Below are 23,173 nucleotides of genomic sequence, written 5' to 3'. Positions count from 1 at the left end.
GGTTCCATGCGGCCCATTTTGGACCTCAAAAAGCTCAACCGTTTTCTCCTCCTTCGACGGTTTCGGATGGAGTCCCTCCGTTCCGCGGTGGCTTCCCTGGAGCAGGGAGATTTCATGTCTTCCATCGATATACAGGATGCCTACCTCCATGTTCCGGTAGCCCGGTGTCACCATCGCTTCCTCCGGTTCGCCGTGGGGGACCTCCACTTCCAGTTTGTCGCCCTTCCCTTTGGGCTGGCAACAGCCCCCCGGGTGTTCACCAAGGTCCTGGCCCCGGTTTTGGCCTTACTCCGTTCCAGGGGTGTTTTTCTGCTACCGTACTTGGACGATATCCTCATCAAGGCTCCGTCCCTTTCTCAAGCGGTTGCCAGCGTGGATCTCACTCTAGAGACTCTGACGAGGTTCGGTTGGGTCATCAACTTCCCCAAGTCCTCCCTTCCCCCCTCCAGACAACTGGTCTTCCTGGGAATGCTTTTAGACACGGGAGCGGCGGAAGTACGTCTTCCCTCGGAAAAACGTCTGATCCTCCGTGGGGCGGTTCGGGGTCTCCTTCTCCACCGTCGACCGTCCTTCCGCTTCTGCATGCGGGTCTTGGGGCAGATGGTTGCCTGCTTCGAGGCGATCCCGTTTGCGCAGTTTCACTCCCGCCCTCTCCAACGGGCGATCCTCTCCTCCTGGGACAAATCGCCGCAGTCTCTGGATCATCCCTTCCATCTATCGCCTCCGGTGAGGTCATCTCTCCGCTGGTGGTTACAGTCCCCTCTTCTGGGCAGGTCTTTTCTGCCACTCAACTGGTTGGTGGTTACAACCGATGCCAGTCTCTTGGGCTGGGGAGGCGTGTTTCCTCCCCGATCCGTCCAGGGCATTTGGTCTCCATTGGAGTCCAAACTCTCGATCAATGTCCTGGAGCTGAGAGCGGCCCTTTTGTCTCTACGACACTGGACTCATCTGTTGAAGGGTCATCCAGTTCGTGTACAATCGGACAACGCCACGGCTGTGGCGTACATAAACCACCAGGGGGGCACTCGCAGCGCTGCTGCAATGAGGGAGGTCTCCAGCATTCTCCGTTGGGCGGAAGCCCACGTCCCGGCCCTATCGGCAATTTTTATTCCAGGGGTGGACAATTGGGCGGCGGACTTCCTCAGTCGCACCACTGTCGACCCCGGCGAGTGGTCTCTTCACCCGGAGGTATTCGAGGCCATTTGCCTTCGTTGGGGCATACCGGACGTGGACCTCATGGCCTCCAAGTTCAATCACAAGGTCCCCGCCTATCTGTCCAGGGCCAGGGATCCGGGAGCTTGCGGAGCCGACGCCCTCGTTCTTCCTTGGCGAGGCTTCGCGCGTCCATACATATTCCCTCCCATCCCACTCCTGCCCAAGGTCCTTCGGAAGATCGCGGCGGAAGGCGTCTCGGTGATTCTGGTCGCTCCGGACTGGCCCCGCCGGTCTTGGTATGCCGACCTCATGCTGCTCCTGGCAGACGCGCCCTGGCCGCTGCCCGCCAGGGAAGATCTTCTCTCTCAGGGACCGATCTTCCACCCGCGTTTAAGGTCCCTACGTTTGACGGCGTGGTTGTTGAGACCACCGTCCTGACACGTAGGGGTTTTTCTGCGGACGTCGTCCGCACCATGATCCGCGCCCGTAAGCCGTCCTCTTCTAGGATCTATTATAGGACCTGGAGGACCTATTTGGGGTTCTGTGCCGATCTAGGGATTCCTCCGCTCCGCTTTTCTCTCCCCACCGTTTTGTCCTTCCTGCAGAGCGGACTTGCCCAAGGTCTGGGTCTTAGTTCTTTGAAGGGTCAGGTGTCTGCGCTGTCCATTTTGTTTCAGCGCCCACTGGCCCCCCTTGGTCCTGTCAAGACCTTCCTTCAGGGCGTGGCTCACGCGGTTCCCCCGTACCGGCCTCCGGTACCGCCCTGGGACCTGAACCTGGTTCTCTCAGCGCTCCAGGCTTCTCCTTTCGAGCCTCTGCGGACGGTTTCCTTGCGACTTCTGTCCTGCAAGGTTATTTTCCTTGTAGCAGTCACCTCTCTTCGGAGGGTGTCCGAATTGGCTGCACTCTCCTGTCTGGAACCTTTCCTAGTGTTCCACCAGGACAAGGTAGTTCTTCGTCCGGTCCCTTCCTTCCTTCCTAAGGTGGTCTCCGCCTTTCATCTGAACGAGGACATCGTTCTCCCCTCTTTGTGTCCTTCCCCTTCCCACCCTAGGGAGAGGGAACTTCATCGCCTGGACGTTGTCAGGGCGCTCAAGGCTTACCTGGAGGTAACCGGCTCTTTCAGGCGTACTGACTCGCTCTTTGTGGTTCCGGAGGGGTCGCGCAGAGGGTTGGCGGCATCCAAAGTTGCTATCGCCCGTTTTGTCAAGATGGCTGTTACTGAGGCTTATCTCGCCAAGGGCAAGGTTCCGCCCCTCGGTGTTACCGCTCATTCCACTAGAGCGGTCGGGGCTTCCTGGGCTCAGAGAAATCGGGCTTCTACGGAGCAGATTTGCAAGGCGGCCACTTGGTCCTCCTTGCACACCTTCACCAAGTTCTACAGGGTGCATACTCATGCGTCGGCTGACGCTGCTTTAGGCCGTCTGGTGTTGCAGGCGGCAGTTGATTGATGCCTCCGGTGTTGGTCTAGTTTGTTCTGGTCCCTCCCTTCTGGGACTGCTCTGGAACGTCCCATGGTTTCCTGTGTCCCCCAAGGAATATGGGCGAGAAAAGGAGACTTTTGTATTACTTACCAGTAAAGTCTCTTTCTCGCTCTTCCTTGGGGGACACAGCACCCGCCCTTCATTTGGGTTTACAGTTGTGGTTCCGGCTTGGTTGCCCCCGTTGGGGCTTGACGGTTCTTTTTCCGGTTGGTGGTTATCTTTCACTACTTGGACACGCAACTGGCAGTCTCTTCTCCAGGCTGAAGGGTATAGCTGATGGAGGAGGGGCTTACAGCTTTCACTTAGTGTCACGCCTCCTAGGGAGCAGAGCTATACCCATGGTTTCCTGTGTCCCCCAAGGAAGAGCGAGAAAGAGACTTTACTGGTAAGTAATACAAAAGTCTCCTTTTTTTTTTATTTTTTTTTTATATTCGGGTTGAGAAGGAACCCTCTGCCTCCTTTCGGGTAGCTCCATCTACCAGATTTTCCCTTTCCTCTACTCGATGAGTACCGAGACGGTCTGTCTGTTTGTTCTCCGAAAGGGCTGACTTTTCTTGGGCTTCTCTTCTGGAAATCCTTTTTTCTTGTCAGCCGCTGTTTCCAAAATGGTATCCAATACTGGTCCGAATATATAAAAAAAAAAAAGGAAAATGGTTATTGCACATAACTTATTTTTAGAAGCTATGTCACCTGTCCAGGTCATCAGCCACAAGGCCCTTCTAGCGGTATTTGATGGTGTTCCACTTTATGCGGCAAAACGGATAGATTCTGCAGAAGCGTCACCCATGAAAGCTGTGGCCATTTTTAGCAAAGGCAGAGAATCCAGAATTACTTCTCTAGGTGTCTTGAGCTTTAAATGGTTTTCCAATTGATTGAGCCATAATCCCATAGCTCTGGCTACAGATGTGGCGGCAATATTAGTATTGATTGTTGCCGCTGAACATTCCCAGACTCTTTTTAAGGAGACCATCAGATTTTCGGTCCTTAGGATCTTTCAATTGGGATGAGTCTTCAAATGGGATGGTCGTCTTTTTTTAACCCTTTGCTACCTGGACATCTATTTTTGGAACTTCTTCCCATAATTTAGTGTCCTCCGGATTAAATAGAAGGCGACTTCTGAATTCTCAAGGAATGTAAAGTTTCTTATCTGCATCTTCCCACTTCTCCAGTATCATCTCTCTCAGATTGGAATTGACCGGAAACAGTTTCCTTTTCTTTGCCCTTAATCCTCCAAACATCTCGTCTTGAGTTGTTCTGGGTTACTGAACCTCCTCCACCTTCATAGTTTCCCTTGCCGCCGATAGTAACGAATCCAAATCTTCCAAAGAAAAGAGAATTTTTTTTTCTGGTCTTCAGAAGAACCAGAGGGACAGATTTAACTCTTCTTCTTCTTCTAACTCCCCTTCCGAATAATAAGTATTATCGCCTTGTTCGTCTGAATCTGATTCTAGGTTTCTTTGAAACTGGCGGAGGAGGAATCGAGCTAGAAACTGGAGCCTGTACTTCTTCTCTTATCAAAGACCTCCAATCGGGGAGGAAGGACGGCTGTTCCTCCTTCAGAAGTTTTGCAATACAATCAGGGCACAGCTGTTTTTTTGTATGATTCATGTAACTTTCTAGCACAGGAAATGCATTTCTTTGTTTTCTTTTTAGGTTCTGTCTGGGATCTATGTCCCGGATCCTTTAATTCCTAGAAAGAAACAAAGGAACTCTCCCTTAGTACTAGTGTACACCAATAACGGAATAACGCAGGATAAAGCAGGGCTTGGTAAAAAAAAGAACTTACATAGCCCTGAGCAGGGGTATCACCAGCCATTTCAGGCTTGGTAGACATCTGGGACATTTGATACAGCAGACAAGCCTGACTGCTTGCTGGTTCCTTTTATATAACCTTACCTTAAGGGTCCACCCCCTGCTGCCGCTGCGCTCCTCCTTCCTTCTTGGGGACTCTATCCCCTAGGGGAGAGTCGACCCCCCCCCCCTCCCCCCCCTCATGCGAGGCCCCCATCCAGGCCTCCAGCATTGAAACGCTGGGCACCGTGAGAAAGAGTGCGTGTTGCCGAGCCCAGAGCCCCCGAAGCGGCTTCTGCTCCCAGATACCGCGGCGATGTGGGAGAGAGGTAAGCTGGGAAGGCTAGGGAACCTCGGAAAGAGGTACTAGCAGGGCTTTGAGGAAACTGGGAGGAATAGCTGGACACCACCCGACCCAGTTCCAGCCCTAGTAGCCTGCGGCTACTTCCATTTTCATTTCTTCACCCTGGAGGGACAGGAAGAACACTGGATAGGGGGATGGGGAGGGGCCTTTTAAACTTTCTTGCTTCCTGTCCCTACAGAGGCCTATAAGGACAACCTCCCATGTGCTGTTAAATATATGCACATGGGTATAGCTTTCAGCCTTCTATATTGCACAGCGTTTGCAATTTATATATATATATATTTTTTAAAGGAATATTTGCATATTATAAAGTGATTCCATATCTCTAGTATGTGCCATGGGTGTCCCACCTCTGGGATCTCTACTGATTCTAAGAATGATTGGGAGGAGGGTCTGGTTTAATACTTTGTTCACTTCACTGTTTTCTTCTGCTCAGTGCCCCCCCTGTACCCGCCGTGCAGAGAACCACTGCAGTCGTACAGTCGGGCGTGTAGCTGCGCAGGAACAACTTAGGGCGCAGCAGTAAACCTTTAAATCTTCAATATGGTTACATCTTTACATCTCATGTCCAGATTTATTCTCATAGGCGGAGATTTATCGTCTCTCTATGTAATTTTTCAGACAAAAACAAACTGTAAACATCATGTTTGCAACTTTTTAAACATTGCTGCATCTAAATGTAGTGGCGATTCTATGCCACCTTCGCCACTTTTGGAATAGGGGGCATGGCCAGGGTAGGGCCATCTTTTATGCTAGTTTTCTGGCTTAAATGAAGACTTAAAGCTAAGGTAGATCTACTGCAGAATTCAGTTGAGGCGCACGGACTGCTGGAAGATGAGGCTAATTTGTGACTCCATGAATAAAGCGCATCCTCCAGCAGCGCAGGGGATCTCAAGACCGGCATACCGCACGTGAGGTTTTAAATCTCCCCTGTAGTTTGAACTGCTAGATTTGGATCCTGTTGTTTAATAGATAAAGGGGTATAAAACTGTCGGAGCAGAAATAAATATCTGAAATGTGATCTTTACCCTTGTAAGCGTATAGACCAAAGAAAGCAGCCGGGAAACTAGTTTTTGTTGTATGCTGTTTTATTCTGACCTCTGCACTTTCAAACATTTGATTTTTGTGATTTCTCTAAACGAAACTGAAATATGTCCTGATAGGTAGAAACATTGTTCAATTCAGATAAAACGGTATGAATTACATAATGTTTAGAATAACTGGCTATAAATGCCGTAAGACAATAACTAATATTAATAATTGACAGTTAAAAAAAAACAAACGAGGTGATAAATATAGAAGAGAGAGAGAGAGAGAAAAGGGAGGAGGGGGACTAGGAGAAGTGGGATATGTCACTGGTTGCAATGGGTATAGAGTGTGATGGAAATGGTCTCAACTGTGGTAAACTTTGGTCAGGTTCTGTTCTTTTTGTCTTTCATATGATGCATTGCTAAAGAATTCTAACCTTGAGCTAAGATGCTGCAGAAGCTTTTTTACTACTACAATGCCTGATCACGGCCGTTAGTATGGTCAGGAAGCATTGCCTTATATGATGAGCGAATCAAATTACTAGTTTCGATTTCCACCCCCTTGGCGGTGGGCCGTCTTTGTTCTGTTACCAGTAAATACTCATTCACACATCCGCGTCTGTGCTCAAATCCATGGGAAGGTGGTCAGTGATGCATCCGTGATGCTGTCTGTTTTTTGCTGTCCGTGTGTCATCCGTGTTTCACTGACCATGCACAGCTGAAAAATAATTTTCAAAGCATCTCTTCCTAATGATCCGTGAAACACGGATGGCATCCGTGGCTTTCACGAACCCATAGACTATAATGGACGTAATGGATCCATGAACACGGACAAAATAGAGCATGCATCCGTGCTAAAAACACAGACCCACGGACCGTGCTAAAACACTGATGTCTGAATACACATATTAAAGAGGACCTTTCGCTTGTTTTAAAAGAGTCATGCATTCCCCGAGTAATAACAATTCTGGAGCATCTATTATTATGACTCTATGTTGCGTCATTCCTGTATTATTTCTACCAGAAGTTATGAATAATTTTGCTATTAGCCTTAGGGTACAGAAGGGTGGTAACCAGTCGGGGGCGTGTAACTGCACAGACTGACTATCCAATCAGTGCTGCCATTGTCAGACTGTGCAGGGACACACCCCCCCGACTGGTTACCTCCCCTCTGTACCCTTACTGCAGACTGCTAGCAATTCATTCAGAACTTCTGGTAGAAATAATACAGGAACGGCACAACATAGAGACATAAGAATAGATGTTCCAGAATTGTTATTACATGGTAGATGCATGAAGCTATTAAAACGGACATGAATGGGAACGTGTGCTGTCTTTGGAGAACATGAACAGCAGGCATATGTGGAACACTGACGTGTGAATGAGGCTTACGTCTGTATGCTTTGATGATAAAGGTGGGAATCGGCTTGAGACCACATCTAGACTGGGTCTTGTGTTTTTTTCCTTCCGAGTTCGTATATTCTTTTATCTAATCAGGAGCCGTGCTGGGAAGGCAGAAGAGCGCGGGTTGTGCTCACATAGTTACCCAAATGAGAAGCAGGTAGTGGACTGTTGTGGATGGGCACAGGCGATCCACGAGCCACAGGCCTTGAAGAACTGAGAGTACTACTAAGCTATTTGTTAATCTTAAGGGGGTTGTCCAGGATTGGGGACGTTGCTCTAATAGTACAAGTGTGGCATACACATTACATACAAGCATGTAGTACCTTTGGCACAGATTTCTGCAGCCCCGTTTTCATCTTTGAAATTCATGGCCAGAAGTTACGGTTTTAATGTACCTGGTCCCTTGCTTCCTCTTCTGCTGCTCAGGGAGCCCGGTGATGTCACTGGCAGCATAAGTAATTTATGCAGAGTGGATGGAGGGGCGGTAACTAGGCTGGCCGACATCGCGCTAAGCCCCACCCCTCCAGTCCGGTGACGTCACCGCAAGGAGCTTTAGAATGAATGGAGGTGAATATTGATGAGGGGGCAGAGTTACAGCGGAGCAGAGAGACAGCTGTAACCACCTGATGCCGCGCAGCCCCAGGACCCACAGGGCAGGACAGCCGGAAGTCGGGGAAAGATAAACAGATATATAAACAATGAGTGGGGCACCGTTTGAGCCACATAGAAGTGGCGAAAATAGCTGAAAATATATGGAGGCAACTTTATTTAGATGTACATTGTGAGTAAACGTGTTTTTTTAAAAAAAATAAAAAATTTGGTCCCGGACAACCCCTTTAAAGTTATCGTGTCAGGAATTCTGGGTATGGAATATATGACTTCTTCCAGGCATGAGAAATCGTTTGCTTGGCTCCTAAAAAGATAAAGAAGAACATCTTATACCAAGTTTGAGGTATAGTAAAGGATTTGTGACGTAGCGGGGCCATCCATGCGTCTCTATAGAGAGAGGTATTAATAATGGTACAGGTGAAGCCATATACACGAGACCAGAACTGTACTACATGTGGACAACCGGACACAAATCCTATCTCTATTAGGGCTCATTCAGACAGCCGTATGCTGTCCGCAAAAATACTGAATGCTATCCGTATTTTTTTGCGGATCCGCAAAAAAACGGATAGCATTCAGTATTTTTGCGGACCCATAGACATCAATGGGGCCATGTCCTGATTTTTACGGACAAGTATAGGACATGTTTCATTTGTTTTGCGTAACCGTGGGATAGAAAAGGGCCCCATAGAAGTGAATGGGTCAGCATCTAATCCACAAAAAAACGGATCCGCATTTTTGCGGATGGCATACGGCCGTCTTAATGGGCCCTTAGACGCAAAGCCCCTAAAGCAGTAGTAATCATGTACCAAGGCATGAGGACCTTGTAGACGGGCTCCACTATTCCGGTTACTTCCAGAGCAGAGGGCCATTATGTGCAGGATGCTGTGTCCAGTGTACTCGCCAGATCCGTTTCCCATTTGTTAATATAATCCTGAATGGAATGATGGGCTTCGCTGTTCAGTGAAGAGTAGACGAAGGAGAGGAGACCCTGGGAATGTGGGATTGTTTGGCAGGCCCTTTCGCAAGAGGTATAGAGGGTCATTGGCTGGAACAAAACGTATTAAATGGATTACTACCAGTCACTAATTGCATCATTGCTACTACTTAGTTGTAATGATTGATGCCTCCAGCAGGGGGTGCCAAGCTCTTAGGTTTGTATAATGGCCCTGACAATGGTGTTTGTCATACTATTCATATCTATCATGAAAGGACATAAAAGCGACAATACCTTCTCACTGAAGTAACCTCTTTAAAGAGCGACCATGAGAAACGGATGCGTTGAGAACACAAATTTTTTGTGGAAAAACATTAAAGGCATAAATCTTCTTTTACTAGTGGGTGCTCTGTGCAGACCAAATGTAGACTTACAGTGCCTTGCAGGCAGAGAGTTAGCAAACATACTGTTATGTAGTGCTGACATTAGCACATCGCTAATGTCAGTCAGCTACATTACAATTTTTCCCATGACAGAAACCCTTTAAACAATCCATGTTGAATCCAGGTTGTGAGGCACCAAAATACAAAAAAAGTCAAGCGGGGTGAATTCTTTTGCAAGGCACTGTAAGTCGACTTTTGGTCTGCACAGAGCACCCACTAGTAAAATAAGTTTTATGCCTTTAATGTTTTTTCCACGAAAAATTGACAGAAACCCTTTTAAGGATTTGTATAATTTTATGTGAAGCAAACAACAAATAGGACAAAATAACAGGAAAAAGTCAATGTGCATAACTATTCATCCCCCTAAAGTCAATACTTTGTAGAGCCACCTTTTGTGGCAATCACAGCTCCAAGTCGCTTTGGATACGTCTCTATGAGCTTGCCATACTTCAGTCTCTGCTGTGGAACTCTGCAGCTCCTCCAGGGTTACCTTAGGTTTCTGTGCTGCCCTTCTGATTAATGCCCTCTTTGCCCGGTCCGTGAGTTTTGGTGGGCGGCCGTCTCTTGGCAGGTTTGCTGTTGTGCCTTGTTCTTTCCATTTGGTTATGATAGATTTGATGGTGCTCCTGGGGATCATCAAAGATTTGGATATTTTTTTTTATAACCTAACCCTGACTTGTATTTCTCAACAACATTGTCCCTTACTTGTTTGGAGAGTTCCTTGGTCTTCATGGCAGTGTTTGGTTAGTGATGCCTCTTGATTAGTTGTTGCAGCCTCTGGGGCCTTTCAAAAAAGGTGTGTATTTGTAATAACAGATCATGTGACACTTAGATTGCACACAGGTGACATCATTTCACTAATTATGTGACTTCTGAAGGTAACTGGTTGCACCAGAGCTTTTTATGGGCTTTCTAACAAAGGGGGTGAATACATACGCACATGCCAATTTTCTGTTTCCTATTTCTAAACAATAGTTTTATTTATATATTTTTCTCATTTCACTTCATCAACTTAGACTATTGTGTTCTGATCCATCACATAAAATTCAGATTAACAAAACATTAAACTTAAGGCTGTAATGTAACAAAATACGAAAAAAGTCAAGGGGGCGAATACTTTTGCAAGGCACTGTAGGTCAATTTTTAGGGATCCAGCCTACTTTCAGGAGAAGAAATCTAATGCTTTATGTATAGAACCTGTTACCTTGTCTGACCTTTTCCCTCTTTTCATGGTAGTCTGATCAGAAGAAGGATGCTGCCCCTCCGCAGGAAGAGTCTGATTTGGAGAAGAAGAGGAGAGAAGCTGAAGCCTTACTCCAGAGCATGGGTATCACCCCTGAGCCCCCGCTGGGTAAGGACCCTGAAGCTTACGTTTGATTGCATGCTGACTTGCATGCTTGCTTGCTTCATGGTAATGCTGCCTGCACAATCTTCATACAACACCCTGTTCTCCTCGATTAATAGATAAAAAATTCTATAAAACATTCCAGTGCAGTGTTTCTACAGCCCAGCTGATATATAGTGCCCTAAGATTTAATGTAAAGCACATTGCTTATAACTCCTTGTAGTTAGGATTTAAAGAGGCTTGTCCGGGCTACAGATATTGATGAGCTATCCTCCGGATAGATCATCAATATCAGGTCGGCGGGTGTCTGACTCCTGCCATCCACACGATAAGCTGTTTTGTTCTGCAGTGGCGCCAGAAGCTAACGGTGTACGGAGCGGGAGCAGAAGGCCCCATATCCTGTGTTTCTGGTGAATAGGAGCCCTGCTCCCATTTACTTGCTGGGTGTAGTTTAGAGAACCCCTTTAAAGGTAAAAGATGTCCTTATTGTTTGTCAGGCAAGGATGCAAAGTGACAACTGTGTGATTTATGATAATTGGAGAAGCTTCAGTTATAGCTTTACTAAATATTAAAAGGACTGTCCCACAAATAAATGTTATGTAATCTGTTGTATCAGGCAAAACATAGTTTATCACTTCGAATAATTTTTTTGTAATACTGCTATTACTGCTACTGTACGGGCCAGCCAACAGGAATCCTAGCACAAGGAGCGCTTCTACAAACCAGCAGCAAACACACAAGGTGGCTGTTCAGTGGGGGGCGCTAGAACAAGCCTGCAACAGTAAAAGCACTAGCTTTCCTAAATGGATTGCTGCTACCCATTCTGTTTTGCTGATTGGGGTTTTTTGGGGGGTCAGACCCACATTGATCACTCAATGACTTATTATACCGTTAGACTGAATCTAGACTTTTTGGTCTGAAATTGCTGTCCATAGGGAATACATTGAGTAGCTTCAATATTACTTCCAAACCACTGCAGTCAGGTAAGGGTACTTTCACACTTTTTTCTTTTCCGGCATAGAGTTCCGTCCTAGGGGCTCTATACCAGAAAAGAACTGATCAGTTTTATCCCCATGCATTCTGAATGGAGCGTAATCCGATCAGGATGTCTTCAGTTCAGTCTTTTTGACTGATCAGGACAGAGATAATACCGCAGCATGCTACGGTTTTATCTCCGGCCCAAAAAACTGAACACTTGACTCCATGCCGAATCTGGCATTTTTTCCCCATAGGCATGTATTAGTGCCGGATCCGGCATTCAAAATACCGGCATGCCGGATCCGTCCTTCCGCGCAGACTGAAAAAAATAAATGCAAATGTGATCGCACACCACATCCAGCACTCTGCCCTCCATGCCGGATGAGACCACTCATGAGACGGCCTTGACGCGGTGAGTGGCTTGCTATGCTTTGGCCAAGGTGTAGACCAATGTCTCATCCGGCATGGAGGGCAGAGTGCTGGATGTGGTGTGCGATCACATTTGCATTTTCCGTTTGTATATGTATTTCGCCATAGTGATGTGCACCTGCAGGTAGGTTGTGCTGACCCAACCCCTTATTTTTTTCTTTGAAAAAAATAAATGCCGGATCCGTTTTGCTGGATGACACCAGAAAGATGAATCCGGCATTTCAATGCATTTTTCAGACTGATGAGGATCCTGATCAGTCTTACAAATGCCATCAGTTGGCATACGTTTTGCCGGATCACTCTGCCGCAAGTGTGAAAGTACCTTAAGTATTACTGGAGAGATTTAATGGCTAGAGATAAAATCGCCGTTAAATGGCTGCAGACTACTAATTCTTAATCGTTGCAGGCTGACATTTTTTAGCGATTTTTTTTTTTATTTTTATTTTTTTAATTCCAAACTACTTTTTACTCCATAGAGTAACATGAAAATCTCTTGGCAATAAAATCGGCATGAAATTGCTGCTTAATCCTTAACTGATTAAATTGCTCCAGCAAATGACTTCGCTGCCTTGATTTGGAAGTGTTTTTCAAGTTGCACTTGCTGTGGACATGGACTTCACTGTAATAATTTTTTTTAAACAATCGATTACTTAGGTACTTCTAAATCCTGGTTATTTTTACCTTAGTTTAGTGAAAATCCTCCTTAGATGATGTTAGGTTTGACCACCTATTTATTTAAATATGCCTTACAATGCATTATAAAATCTCGTTTTATCCTTTCTGCGATCTATCGGTTTAGGAATAAGTCACTTTTGGCCAGGTGTCTGCGTCCTAACCGCCATTAATTGGTTTGTTAGTGGTGTCCTATTAGTGAATGGATTGAGGCTGAACGGAGCTCTGCAGGTGGCCCACTAGGGATTAAAAGGCAAGTCACTGGGAACAGGCTAGCTCTTGTGAACCAGCCACACTTCATTTCCCCACACTGCTTATCTGTCCCCTCTTCAGATGACCTAAATACACAGTCAATGTGGCCGGGCCTTCTCCGAACAATGGAACAGTTGGGAAGTGCAGTAATATATGGTGCTCGCTCACAGCAACTGCTCTTATGTTTTCATATCTCCCCATTTTTTGGCAGCCAAGTTCACACAGTCAGGATTAGTTGTTTCATAATTTAGTGTACCGAACCTTTTGAAGAAGTGGTATTAAAAACTATTCTAAATGTGATATAATTAATTTTTGTAATATGCTTTAGTTTTTTTTCTAATTTTACTTACAAAATAGGCACCCGAAGTGCAGTTGCCTATACTTTGGAATCGGTACAGGTTGTACCCCGAGACCACAATGAGCGCTGTACAGGCAGGAGCACACATCGCTGCTCCTGCCTGTACCAAATCCGCTCTGCTAAAGCCTGGCATAGAACATCCGTGCGCTATCCCATGCCTCAGGGGAGCAGGCACAGGCAGGAGCACGGATGTGTGATGCAGAGCGCTCGCTAGCACCAGCTCGCTCAGTTAATAGCTTAGCATAGCACATCTATGCAGGAGAACCTATACCGATGTGCTATGCAGAACTTTTAGTAGAGCGGAGTTATAACGGGCAGGAGCTCTGTATAGGACATTGCTGCCCCTGCCTGTGCCTGCTTCACTAAACGGACATAGCACATCATTGTACTATTCCAGGCTTGAGCAGAGCTGGCACAGGCAGGAGCAGCGCAGTGTGCTCCTGCCTGTACATCGCTTACTGCGGTCCCACAGTGGAAGCAGTCAGCGATTTATGGATTTCGAAGCGCTAAAGACACCTGAACTTTGGGTACCCATTTTGTAACTAAAATGGGAATAAAATCAAAAGTATTTTACAAAACTTTATTTCAAAAGATTAGGTACACTTTAATTTATACCTTCATTTCCTATTAAAATATAAATGTACAGTAATTATCAGTTTTTGTTAGCACCGTACATCTGAATGATATCCATGGGGTACATTTCCTGCACTATTTGAGCTTGCAGTCTAATTTCCTAGCTGCATTGACGTGAAATATGAAGAGAAAACCCGGTCATTACCAAGTATAAGGTTATATAGAGAGAGATATATAATCCTGCTCCGACAGAAACAGAAACTTTTCTATTTATATCTATCATGAAGAAGAACATTTTTTTTATTGTTCCTTGCCACATTTTTATGTACAATATATTTTCGGTACATAAATTTTTAGGGGTGCCCCCCCCCCCCCCCCCGTAGTCTGAGGTGGTGAACTTGGAGGTGACATCTCCAGAGACACGGCCTTGTATTATTATGTAGACCTGCAGTGGGGAACTAATCTTCTCATGCCTCATTATGCCTCCACTGGGCGTTTTCTCTTGTTCAGATTACAAGGGAGGAGGAAAGGGGATTGAAATGTAAATGATTAGTAAATCCGATGTAACCTGCCAGCACTTCTGAAAGAATATGAAAAGTCTTATTGGGGCAGGCAGCGCCTCCTTTCCTTCAGCGGGGGGATTCTTGAAAATAAAGGGGATTCTGCCTCTTTGTATTCCTCCATGTAAACCGTATCCACACACTGTGCTAGACACGAGTTTGGTTATTAGGGACAAGGCCTTGAATGGAGTCCATGTTTATTTCGCTTCATAAAAATCTGATTGTTGAATTGCTCTAATTGACTGACGCCTGTAATTATAGAGGCTTCGGATAGTTCAATTGCATACGGAGTAGCTACAAATAGTTTATTAGAAAAAAAAAAAGCCCCATTATTAAAGGGATCATCATTTATATATTTGTCTCCAAATGACTCGTAGATTATATTTTATTGGTTATTATTCCAGAGTAGCAAGCGTCATAATATGTTGTGGTCTTAACACCTTGACCTGCAGCCATCTACTGTTCTTCAGAACAGAAACCGCCCTCGTGGTCAAACTTTGCAGCCACTTAAAAGATTTAATTGTGGAATTGCAGAAATGGTAGCTTCCCAATGTAAAGCGCCACTGTACTCTGCCATGGGCTGTGGCTACAGAGTCACTTGTACAAAGGAGCCTCTTCTAGGACCACGTTCATCCTCAAAGCCCCTTCTGGGGCCACGAGTCTTTTAGGGTATGTACACAAGGGACGTAAATAGTGGCAGCAAAATGCTCAACAAAATCTACGAGAGTTGCCTGCAGATTTGCAGCAGATTTTACTAATTACCGGATTTTTTTGTACAATTTTACGTTTGTTCTCATGTGGCAGAAGATATTGGGCCACAGAACTGTGGGCGGAAAGTCTGCAGCTATTTACAGTACTAGCAATGTGCATGAGATTTAATCCACAAGGTGCCGATAAAATCCACAGCAGAAATTGATCAGAAACACAGATTTTAAATCCACAGCATGTCCGTTTATACTGCGGATTTCTACCGTGGGTTTCACCCTTTGCTGAGTCTGACTCAAAGCATTGGCAAAAATCTGCATGTAACGCAGGCAGATTTTGCTTTGGATGTGTCATGGATTTTGCCACAGAGTGGCATCAAAATCTGCCGGATGTAGCTGTTGCCCTATGGATCAATTCAACAGCAGCAGAATATTTTGTTCCATTTGTGTGAAGGGGTGAAACAGGTTTCTGCTACACGAGTATACCTTTAGGGCTCATGCACGTGTGTCGGCCGTGCCCATATTGTGGCCCACAAACAGCGGGTTCGCAATCTACGTGTGCAAATCCATTCACTTGGAGCGGAAGGCCACGGAAGCACTATATAGAACTTGCTCTATTTTTATTTATTTTTTTGCAGTGCGGACAGATCGCGGACCCATGCAAGTTGAATGGGTCTGCAGTCAGGACAGGCCACATGGACGGTGCCCGTGCATTGGGGACTGCAATTGGCAGCATGAGCCCTTAGGATGGATGTCGCTGAAAATGCAGATGTTTTACATACAAATTTTTGCTGCAGATTGTGCGGTAAAATCAAGGCAGACTTCACCTCTGCTGCACTGTAACTGTTAAAATTTGATGTGAAAATCTATGACAAATCTACACAAGATTACCATGCTACAGATTTGTGTGCCCCTTCTTCCACGTGGAAACTGTCTGCTGCTTTTGGATGAGTATGCAATTCTGCCACGTCTGAATTCACCCTTATTGACCACTATTTGGAAAGTTGCATGGCTGCAAAAGTCACCTGGGACTCGCATGGGATTTTTTATGTCACAGGTATTATTATACACAATGTACATACGGTATATAAAATCCTTTATATGTGCCATTCCCTGGGCTTTTGTAAAGTCAGGGCATGTTCACATGCTGCAATTTCTGCAGCTCTCATTCATCTTAATGCAGAAATTCATGCACACTCTGCAGAATCAACCCCATCCAGATGCATGGAACAGATTTGCAGCATGAACCAAGCATTAGGAGGGAGAATCTAGTTTTTATACAGCACGTGGTTCCTGTCATCCAACAGATCTGTAGATTCAGTGGCTGCTAGCATTTACCCCCTTATGTAAATGGCTTTCTTGTATCGCGGATCCTCTTGTCATGCGAGGGGCTCATTTTACCACAAGATGGCAGTATGAGTCTAAATGTATTGAGCGACTATTTGGCCAAAAGTCACTTCAAAAAAAAAAAAAAAAGATAATAAAAATAATCCTTAATCCACAAACTCTAAAAATCATTAAGGGGTGGAAATAGTTTGCAAACATTCAAATTAAAGTACGCTCACATCTATTTTCTAACAGCTTAAACTTATATTTTAATAGCAAGATCTGATTCCAGTGGGAGGGGAATGCATATTACACTAATAGGGTAAATGACTTTCTATAAAATTTCCTCCAGTGCATGGTGAAGAGGGAAAATATATTGGGGATGCCACAGGGACTGATGTAAGCAATGGAAAGTACAAAGGTAGCTGTACACAGTCGCACTCAGATCTATATATTGAACATGCAGTATAATGCTGTAATTAAACATAATCTATTCCCACGGGTGACTTTTCGGTAAGTTAGAGGGGAGGGTAAAGTGCGGAATAGATTTCCTCTGAGCTCTTTAAGTAGCGTAACGTTCAAAGCCATTAGCATACAGATGGTACAAAACCAGTGTATTACTGTCCTCCCAGCACGCTGAATTTGGGGGCTTTAAATGAATCCTGGACCGAAAATGGTGCACAAAAATAAAATTGTAAGTGTACATCTCCAAAAAATTCCAAAGCATCTGATATCTCCAACTGTTTCTATACATAGAGTGCAAGTGTATAATAATAATAATAATAATCTTTATATGGTGCCAACATATTCTGCAGCGCTTTACAATTCAGAGGGAACATGTACTAGGAGAATAGACATAGGACTGAGGGTCCTGCTCGTGAGAGCTTACAGTCTATGAGGCGCTGTTTTACAGTCCTAGGCATTGGGTTACACTTTAGTTTTCTAACCAAGCCTCTTTATGTTATGTGCAACGCGTTTCAGACGTTGTTCAGATCTTCAGTCTGTGAATTAGCATTTGCTTTGTGGTGGCAGAAGTAGTTGCATTAATGAGTCCATCGAAATAAAGCACCGGGAGAAATATGGACTGCGGCTATCTAGAAGAGGTACCTTATTAATAAGCTGCACTGAATCAAGTCTCGGTTTATAGCAGTGCATGGCTGTATGGGGTCATTGTCCTGATACCGATAGTAAAAATGGTTAGGGATTACTAATATGTATTCCATATCCGGTTTTGAAAATAACTGTAAATGTGGAGCTCCCCTCTAAGTTGTCATTCTCCATGAGACGCTATCAGCATGGATATTTATTAGATGCCCTCACAGGGTGAAGCCAGCAGGGATGCAGTGCACCCTCTACACCCCCCTCCAGTTAAACTTCACGCGGTGCGCTACACCACTTCTGCCATTCTCTTGAATTAGGCAAGCAGACAAAACATACTGAAAAGAGGACCGAGTCGCCGACAGTAGTTATTCTCTTTGATGGAGGAAGATTGCTGACGGACAGCTCTGCTCACCTGTTCAATTCTCCATAATGGTAGAAGCGGTGTACTGTACAGCTTACTGTTAATGGGAGTCTGTCAGCAGTTTTGATCGTGCAAAACTGCTGACAGCACTAGGTAAGCGGGTAGGGAGAGCACTTTTTGTGAAGATTTTATCAGGAGTAGTGTGAATATAAAGTTTTGTTCTGCCAGGTTCTGCTCTTGTAGGTGCCGAGGAGGTATAGCTTCCATGTGAAGGGCTTCCCAACCCCTCCCCAATGCAGAAAGCACTTCACTGTGAAGCTCCACTTTCAGGGCACTTGCAGGAGCAGAATCTTGTGGAAATCTTCTCTGAGCATTTTAAACAGAAGTGCTTCTTCGAGCCTCCTTTACCCATCGTATTGGTTAAAAGGGTTTCCAAGATATTTTTACTGATGACCTATCATCTGGATAGGTCATCAGTATCTGATCTTTCGGACCCCCACAGATCAGCTATTTAAGAAGGCACCTGCGCTTGCCGTAGACTACTCTTAGCTTGACAAGCACAGCATCGTACATTGTACAGCGGCTGTGCTTGGTATCGCAGCTCAGCCCCATTCACTTCAATAGGGTTGGTCTGCACCTAGGCCATGTGCCCAATGAACGTATTCTCACATGGCCGAGGGAAAGCGGCTGCGCGACTGCGATTGCTGGTGCCTTGTCAAACAGCTGATCAGCGGGGGTCCTGGGTGTCAGACCCCCACGATCAGATACTGATGACTATCCAGACGCTAGGTCATCAGTTCAAATATCTATGGAAACCCCTTTAAGGGTCTGTACAGTAATTCCATATTTTAATATTGTTGCATTCAATAAAGGGGTTGTCTGAATAAAATATTCCTAATGACTCTGACCCTTAGTAAATAGCTAATATCATGTGAGGAAATTGTAGAATAACACGTCATCCTTTCAAATGAATGGGTCACCGTGTAAAACTCTACATGTCTATGATACATCGTAGGAATGTCCGAAACCTTCCTCATCACTTCTCATTCTTTCCTCCCCTCTTTGTCACCAACATGTTATGTACAAATGCATGAATAAGCCAGCATGTGATTGGTAATTCTCTCTCTCTTCCCTTCTTTTTCCCCCATTCTCCATCTCCATCCACGTATGTTTTGGTTTGCCATCGTTCTGGTTTTGTTACCCGTTTCTGTTTCTTTACCAACTCTTCATGTTAACTTGCTTTGGAAACATCTTAAGCGGTCCAACCCCTGCGAATAGTAACAGAGGATACGTGTCTGTTTCACTATTTAGTCCCTCCACCAACGTCGCCTTCCTCTAAGTCTGTGAGCACCCCAAGCGAAGCCGGAAGTCAAGACTCTGGTGATGGGACGACTGGGGGTCGGTAAGTTGTCACGCTGTGTTACCCATTTTTTAATAGTGGTTTTACTACGTTTCCTTTTTTTGGCTTATTGACTAAAACTGATTTATCCATAAACTGAAATAATCAATTATTTTAGCACTATTACATTTTAAGGGTGCATTCCTACAGATTCTAGAATGCCAATTGCAGAAACAGTGTGGTTATTGCTCTCTCTTAAAGGGTTTTTCTGAAACCTAAATATTGATGAACTTTACACAGGATCCACCTGCCCTGTTAATCAAAGTGCAGAGGGTGCGGCAGCTGCAGAGAGAGCAGAGTCTCTAGGTGTAACGGCAACACCCCCATTGCTCCTAGAGGCTCATTTGCATATATTAAACCATCATTTTTCTCAGCAATGCGGGCACATATGAACATGGGACCAACACAGATGCCTTCAGCTGCCAAGTGCACATGTAACAGGTCAGCCAGTGTCATAGTGATAAATCTATGCCCTTTAAGGCTATTGTATGGTTTTGCCTTTTTGTCTTCCTTACAATTCCATTTGCTACATATACTTATGTAATTTCTCCCCTCCTATATGGCAATGTGTAATTTTGCACATTGCCCTTCAGTACATCTTTTAAACATAGATCAGCCACATTACCTTAGGCTGCCTGCACACTATGAGGATTCCATGCATTTTTTTCCCCTTGCGGATTCTTGTGCAGAAAAAAACATAGCGTAATCCAGTACTAGCTAAATTTATGGCAAATCTCATGCACTCTTTTTGCTTTTTTTTTCTTATTGACCTGCTGTCTGGATTTTGAAATCCACACGAAAAAACACTAGTACATGTGGTTTTTGGTGAAGAAACGCACAAAAAACATGCAGAATTTCTTTTTTGAAAGCAGTACTCTTGTGCATGTACTCTTAGGCTCCTGTACCAGAGGTTCTGACCTTTGGACCTTTTTGTATGGTCTATGGCGCAAATGGTCGACACCTTTCTGTGTTGTCAGCTTTGCAAATGCTTTCAATGTAAGAAAATAACCAAAGTCATGAACTGTTTCTTGGAAGGTACTGGTTCTCTTTGCAGAGATCCAGCTGGTGAAGGGAACCTTATAGGCAATGCCCCCTTGGAAAATGAATGAGAGTTTGCTCTCCTCCAGAAAGACTGTCTCTCTACTGCCGCTTATAGGTTGCTACCCTGTAAACCAATGTCTAACCAATAAAGCGTCTTGAAACCTAACTAGACATCATCAAAACCAGAGAGACCCATATGATGCCTTCCTCATAAGTACAGACTAGGGTTCTGGTCTGGAGGGTGAGATGCCTTTGAAGCAAATCTTGGAAGGTACCAGTTTTGAAGAAATTGTATAAGAGGTAATACATATTATAGATCTGGGATCAGCAGCCTCCGGCACTCCAGCGGTTCATAAACTACAACTCCCAGAGTGCTTCATGCACTTCTGAGGCTGGCAGAAGAACAGCCGAGCATGTTTGCATGCCGAGTGTTTGTACTTTCACAGCAGCTGGAGTGTCGAAGGTTGCTGTTCCTTGTTATATACTCTGGAAGTAGAACTGGATTCCTGAACCAGCTCAATATCCGTATCTTGAACAGGAGCTTTTAACCAGTCCCCATGACATCTATTGTGACACAGTGAGAGGTTTGGTCTGGGAAAACAGGTGAGGTCAAATACCGAACCGGATTTTAATTGTCGGTCCGAGTTTTGGCAGCACTTGGGTGTCCTTAAATAGGCAGCTGGGCTCAGATGCCATGTCTCTGTGTTGGGATCTGGGAGCCTTGTGTCTGGATGAAGACTTGCTACCTGTTTGGCGTGAAAACAGGTTGGTGCTGCTATGGTCAAGGACTCTTTGAGGTAGAATTGCCACATGGTGTGAATTACCACTAACACCGCAAGGTGACTTTTTGTATGAATATGACTGCTTGTTTTGTCACTTGCCTAAAGTGTAATAAAACACTGAACTGTTTGATTCAAAGAACTTGTTGTTGCCTCTATACTGCGTCCACTAATCCTGTCTACCAGAGCGAGTCCCCACACTATATATAGTGCCTATAAGTATTCATACCCCTTGAACTTTTCCACATTTTTCACCTTACACCCACAAACTTAAATGTATTTTATTGGGATTTAATGTGATAAGCCAACACAAGTATGTATAGTAAGTTTGTGTAAAGTGAAAATTAAATTATACCTGGTTTTGAAAATGTTTAATAAATAATAATCTGGGAAGTGTGGTGTGCATTTGTATTCATCCCCTTGGACTCTGATACCCCTAAATAATATCCAATGTGACTGCCTTCAGAAGTCACCTAATTAATAGAGTACAGATGTTCTGTGAAGGCCTCAGAGGTTTGTTAGAGATCATTAGTGGTCAAACAGCATTATGAAAACCAAGGAGCACATCAGACAGGTCAGGGATAAAATTGTGAAGAAGTGTAAATCTGGGTTAGGTTATAATAAAGTTTCCCAAGCTCTAAACACATCATGAAGCACTGTTTAATCCATCATCTGAAAATAGGAGTATGGCACAACTGCAAACCTACCCAGACATGGCTGTCCACCTAAACTGACAGCCCAGGCAAGGAGAGCACAAATTGGAGAAGCAGCCAAGAGGCCCATGGTCTGCAGGAGCTGCAGAGATCAACAGTTGGGAGATTTTGTCCACAGGAGAACTATTTGTGTACTTCACAAATCTGTCCTCTATGGAAGAGTGGCAAGAAGAAAGCTATTTTTGAAAGCAAGCCATAGGAGGTCCTGTTTGCTGTTTGCCACAAGCCATGTAGGGGGACACAACAAACATGTGGAAGAAGGTGCTGTGGTCAGATAAAACCAAAGTTGAACTTTTTGGCCTAACTTCAAAACGCTTTGTGTGATGGAAAATTAACACTGCACATCACCCTTAAAACTCTATCACCACCGTGCAACATGGTGGTGGAAGCATCATGCTGTGGGGATGCTTTTCTTCAGCAGGGACATAGAAGCTGGTCAGAGATGATGGTTAGATGAATGGAGCTAAGTACAGGGCAATCCTGGAGGAAAACCTGGTAGAGGCTGAGACTGGGGCAGAGGTTCACCTTTCAGCAGGACAATGACTCTAAACACACAGCCAGAGCTACAATGTAATGGTTTAGATCAAAGCATATTCATGTGTTAGAATGGTCCAGCCAAAGTCCAGACCTAAATCCCAGTGAGAATCTGTGGAAAGACTTGAAGACTGCTGTTTATAGACGTTCTCCATCCAATCTGACTGAGCTTGAGCTATTTTGCAAAGAAGAATGGGCAAAAAGTTCATCCTCTAGATGTGCAAAGCTGGTAGAGACCTACCCTAAAAGACTTGCAGCTTTAATTGTAGCAAAAGGTGGTCTTACAAAGTATTGACTTAGCGGCTGAATACAAATGCACGGCACACTTCCCAGATTTACATTTTTAGAAAATTTTGAAAACCATGTATGATTTTCTTTTTACCACACATTCTTGCTAATTTGTGTTGGTCTACATAAAACCTAATAAAATACATTAAATTTGTGAATGTAATGTGAAAAATGTGGAATACCGTAGTTCAAGGGGTATGAATACTTCCTGCCTATTTCTCTTTCTGTCAGCCGTATTCTGTGATGACGGTGACCTTTGATGATAGAAAATAAAGCTACCTTTCATTGCGGTCCTGTGCTAATAGTCTGGTAAAAGTAAACCTGTACTGTGCCATATATAGTTTTTTTGCATTGAACACTTAGGCTACTTTCACACTAGCGGCACGGACCTCCGGCAGGCTGTTCCGTCAAGTGAACAGCCTGCCGGATCCGTCCTGCCGCTAGTGACCGTGTGCCCCCGGACTGCTGCTTCGTCCCTATTGACTATAATGGGGGCGGGGTTCCGGCGGAGACACGGCAGCGCGCGGCGAGAGGCTGCCGGAATA

The 23,173-nt window shown here is 44.9% G+C and overlaps 1 protein-coding gene across 4 annotated transcripts in view; it reads left to right on the top strand.

The window, feature by feature from the left end:
* The window catches only part of DYNC1I2 (dynein cytoplasmic 1 intermediate chain 2), a 136,065-nt gene that overhangs the window by 16,166 nt on the left and 96,726 nt on the right, over nt 1-23,173 (top strand). For 2 of the 4 annotated variants that reach the window (XM_040441761.1, XM_040441762.1), the window contains exons 4-5: nt 10,452-10,566; nt 19,186-19,276. In XM_040441761.1, the coding sequence (XP_040297695.1) occupies nt 10,452-10,566; nt 19,186-19,276 (206 nt within the window). Of the gene's footprint in view, nt 1-10,451; nt 10,567-19,131; nt 19,277-23,173 lie in introns of all 4 variants that reach the window. The other 2 variants (XM_040441759.1, XM_040441760.1) reach the window with 1 other exon arrangement.

This window comes from Bufo bufo, chromosome 7, assembly GCF_905171765.1.
Source record: "Bufo bufo chromosome 7, aBufBuf1.1, whole genome shotgun sequence".
Taxonomy (NCBI): Eukaryota; Metazoa; Chordata; class Amphibia; order Anura; family Bufonidae; genus Bufo; species Bufo bufo.
This window is presented reverse-complemented; position numbering and strand designations above follow the sequence as displayed.